At 45.0% G+C, this 4,421-nt stretch overlaps 1 protein-coding gene across 1 annotated transcript; it reads left to right on the top strand.

Moving 5' to 3' along the window:
• The first annotated feature begins 946 nt into the window (after window positions 1-946).
• On the top strand, window positions 947-3,081 carry LOC128047967 (transmembrane protein 183-like). Its single transcript, XM_052640415.1, has 2 exons — window positions 947-1,550; window positions 2,813-3,081. The coding sequence occupies exons 1-2, from the start codon at window positions 1,024-1,026 to the stop codon at window positions 3,036-3,038; spliced, it is 753 nt and encodes a 250-aa protein (XP_052496375.1). The 5' UTR covers window positions 947-1,023; the 3' UTR covers window positions 3,039-3,081.
• Window positions 3,082-4,421: the final 1,340 nt, after the last annotated feature.

Here is a 4,421-nt window from a genome sequence, read left to right as displayed (position 1 = left end):
GCACTGGTGAAGAATCTGCCTGTCAATGTAGGAGATACAAGTTCAATCCTTGGGTTGGGAAGATCCTCTGGAGAAGGAAATGGCAACCTACTCCAGTATTCTTGCCTGGAGAATCTCCTGGATAGAGGAGCCTGGCAGGCTACAGTCCACGGTGTTGGAAAGAGTCAGACACAACAGAAGGAACTGAGCTGGCACACATGTGGTTGTCTTAGGTATAATAGTTCTGTAATCCTTCCACTCTCCAGAGTTGTCTTCTCCCAGGAATTCTGTGGTTACTCTGTACCCATCACATTCTGTCTGCAATCCATCTCCTTTATAACAACCTGCATTCAGAAAAAAAAAAAAAATTGAACCCATTTGGGAGCAAATAATTGATAATGCCTTACAGAGTTACACTGTTCATGGAGACTTACATTTTAAAGGAGATCAAAAACAAAAACAAAAGTAACATATCCAGGTGTCAAAAAGAAAGGAACTCCAAACTGTGGAGCACCTCCAGTATGCTGAAAAATGTATACATCCATGCAATCATTGTAGCATCCTTGGAAGGTAGGTGTTTATTACACCCATTTTACAGATGAGAAAACATGTTCAGAGAAGTTCAAAAACTTTCTCAAAGCTATAAGATCAAAGGGCATGGATCTGCAAACTGGCCCAGCTTTAAACTGACCCCAGACACATATTTTGATTAAGATTCTTCCTGCTGACTGTCACTAGCTGAACATCCTAGTGACCGGCCATGGAGCTAGGAAACACAATTCAGAGACTATTGACTCTACATCGGGATGACTGGGAGGCAGGACAGATGGCAGTGTAGTGACAAAGTAGATTTTAACCGAGGAGATGAATTTTTAAATCCAATCACAGGAAACATCACAGCACTTTTTTCTTTTTTAGCTTCCGTTAAACTGATTTTCTAAACTGCATACCGCCTCGCGGGAGCTGCGGTCTCTGGAGCGGGATGGCAGCGGAGCCGGCCGGAGTTGGCCCTAGGCTCACAGATCCCGCTCTCTGGCCTGAAACATGGCCCGGGGTCCTGGCCCTTTAACCCGGCCTCGCCCCGACACGGTCGCCATGCCCAAGAGAGGGAAGCGACTCAAGTTCCGGGCCCAAGACGCCTGCTCAGGAAGAGTGACCGTGGCGGATTATGCCAACTCGGATCCGGCCGTCGTGAGGTCTGGAAGGGTCAAGAAAGCTGTAGCCAATGCTGTTCAGCAGGAAGTAAAATCTCTCTGTGGCTTGGAAGCCTCCCAGGTTCCTGCAGTGGAAGCTCTTTCTGGGGCTGGTGAGCCCTGTGACATCATCGACAGCAGTGGTGAGACTGATGCCCAGGAGGAAAGCATCCATGAGAGAACTATCTCCAGAAAAAAGAAAAGCAAGAGGCACAGAGAAGACCTGAACGGGACTGGAGGAGAAGAGTATCCCATGGATATTTGGCTATTGCTGGCCTCCTATATCCGTCCTGAGGACATTGTGAATTTTTCCCTGATTTGTAAGAATGCCTGGACTGTCACTTGCACTGCTGCCTTTTGGACAAGGTTGTACCGAAGGTGCGACCACAGAGAGCTCGCTGTGTTATCTGTGTGGCTGATTTCATTGTTTTTGATTTGATGCTACTCCCTGGATGGTGACCTCTTCACTTTCTCTAATTCATGCCTGGGCATGAACCTAGCTTTGACTTCCTTGAGCTCCTCTTTAAAATTGATATTAATTCATTCAGGTAATTGTCTTCCCTATGATTACCTCCTTACCCCCAAGCAGAATCTTTAATAGGTTGGTACAAAAGCAGTTGCCGTTTCGGACAGTGAATTTTAAATCCTTGTAACTAGGCTCAAACACATCTTTGGTGATCAAAATAGAAACCATTACATTCAAAACATTTTTGCCAACAAGAAATAAGTTTGTTTATTCCTGTAGCATGAAAATCTACGCCTCCGGATTCAGTGAACTCTTGGAACGTATTTCTGCCTCCTGCTGCTTGTGGAAGTGTTTTGCCTGCAAAAAGTTGTTGAGATACTTGAAGAAGTGGTAGTCAGTTGGCAAGAGGTCAGGTTAATATGGCAGATAAGGCAAAACTTCATTGCCCAATTCATTCGACTTTTTTTTTTCTTCAACTTGTGTTGAAGTGTGCACGAGTGTCAGTTGTGCAATGTGCATTCAGGCATTGTTGTAGAGAATAATTCTTGGGCCCAATCTATTCACCAATGCTGGCTGCAGGCATTGCAGTTTTTGGTGCATTGCATCAATTTACTGAGCATACTTCTCAGGTGTAATGGTTTTGCTGGGATTCAGAAAGCTGTAGTGGATCAGATGGGCAGCAGACTACCAAAAACAGTGACCATGACCTTTTTTGATACAAGTTTGGCTTTCGGAAGTGCTCTGGAGCTTCTCAGTCCAGCCACTGAGCTGGTCATTGCTGGTTGTTGTATAAAATCCACTTTTCGTCGCATGTCACAATCCGTTTGAGAAATGGTTCATTGTTGTTGAGTAGAATAGTAAAGAAAAGTGAAGTCGCTCCACTCAGTTGTGTCCGACTCTTCGCGAACCCATGGACTGTAGCCTACCAGGCTTCTCCGTCCATGGGATTTTCCAGGCAAGAGTACTGGAGTGGGGTGCCATTTCCTTCTCCAGGGGATCTTCCCGACCCAGGGATCGGACCCAGGTTTCCCACACTGTAGGCAGACGCTTTACCCTCTGAGCCACCAGAGAAGCCCTAGAAGACGACAGTTCAGAATGACAGTTTTTTTTTATTTTTGGTCAGCTCATGAGGCACCTACTTACTGAGCTTTTTCACCTTTCCAATTTGCTTCAGATGCCAAATGACCATAGAATGGTCAGTGTTGAGTTCTTCAGCAACTTCTCCTATAGCTCTAAGAGGCTCACCTTTGATGATGGTTCTCAATTGGTTGTCAACTTCCACTGGTTGGCCCCTACACTCCTCATCTTCAAGCCTCTCATCTCCTTTGCAAAACATCTTGAACGACTACTGTGCTGTGTTTGGTAGCAGTTCTGGGCCAAATGCATTGTTGATGTTGTGAGTTGTCTCTGCTGCTTTATGACCCATTTTGAACTCAAATAAAAAACCACTCCAATTTAAAAAAAAAAAAAAATAAACTGCATACCAGCACCTAATCAGTTTGATCCGTTTCTTTTTCTTTCCCTTTAATTTTATTTTAGCTTCGAGCCTTGGGTGATTGGCTGGGGGTCGGCGTGGGGGTGGGGGGTGAGTGGAAAGAGTTTTCTGTGTTCTTTAGTTTCCCTTCTGCCATCCTCTGCTTTTGCTCATGTTGTAGTCTTAATTTGATCAGCAGTTATGAAAAGGCAACATTAATCCTGGGGAAAGGACATTGTTCGTGGCCAGACAGTTTCGGTATTGCTTCTAAAGCAAAGTGTTCTATGTTCAGATATGAGTTTTGCCCCTCGAGATCCTTCTTGATGTGAGAACAGAGAGAGGCACAGAGTTGCTAAAAACTGGACAGACGGCAACCGGTGCTGGGAAGGGCTGTCAGAGATCTTAGCAAATTCTTTACCCCAGGTGAGCTTCCAAGAACAAGAGGGACCCAGAAGATGCTTCTGAATATGTGTGTGGTCACAGGGGCATTGGTGATGAGGGGCAGGAGGGGAGGGATGAAAGAAAGGGGGACAAGGAGGTGTGAGCTGCCCTCATCCATAGTGACAGGTGGGTGTCCTATGCCTGAGAGTGTAAGCTGGAGTCAGTTATTATGACTGTGGCTAGTATTTATACAGCACTTACCAAGTGTTTTATGGGAGTATGTTATTTTTATCCTTAGGGTAAATGTAGAGGTAGGCATTATTATAACAGACAAGGAGAATGAGGGTTAAGGCTTAAGCAGCTTGCACAGGACTTGGCATGCTCTTAATCACCACACTGAACCATCTCCTGAGTGTCTATTATGAACCAAACCCTGGAGTAAGCCTCAAGAACATAGGCATAAATAAAAAAGGTCATAGAACTCTCACTCCAGTGAAAGGAATAGGTGATGAACCACCTGTATGACTTGAGTACGTTGCACAGTGTCCAGCCCATGAGAGACGCACATATTTATTGAAGGATGGATGGATGGATAGCATTTAATGTGGCATGATAGCTGCATGAATAGAGGTAAGCATAGGGTGCCTTGAGAGCATTGAGAAGAAGGAATCAAATCCATGCAAAGTAAGTGATGCCTGAGAAGAGTTTGAGGTAGGGTAGAAGTTCACCATGATAGTGATGACCATCATATAAGATTTGCACCATATCATAATTTCAACATCACCTTGCTTCATCAAAGCAATTCTAAGCTTTCTCATGTCATCTGAGAGCAAAAAACAGGTCCCAGGCTACGTTTCCATTCACTCTGCTTCCCAGGGCACTGTCGAGCCTTTCTCTGACACTGGTTTCCTTCCTTCGCTCCAGTACG

Source organism: Budorcas taxicolor, chromosome 5, assembly GCF_023091745.1.
Source record: "Budorcas taxicolor isolate Tak-1 chromosome 5, Takin1.1, whole genome shotgun sequence".
Classification (NCBI taxonomy): Eukaryota; Metazoa; Chordata; class Mammalia; order Artiodactyla; family Bovidae; genus Budorcas; species Budorcas taxicolor.
The sequence above is the reverse complement of the archived record's forward strand: the minus strand, read 5'-3'. Positions and strand labels throughout refer to the sequence as shown.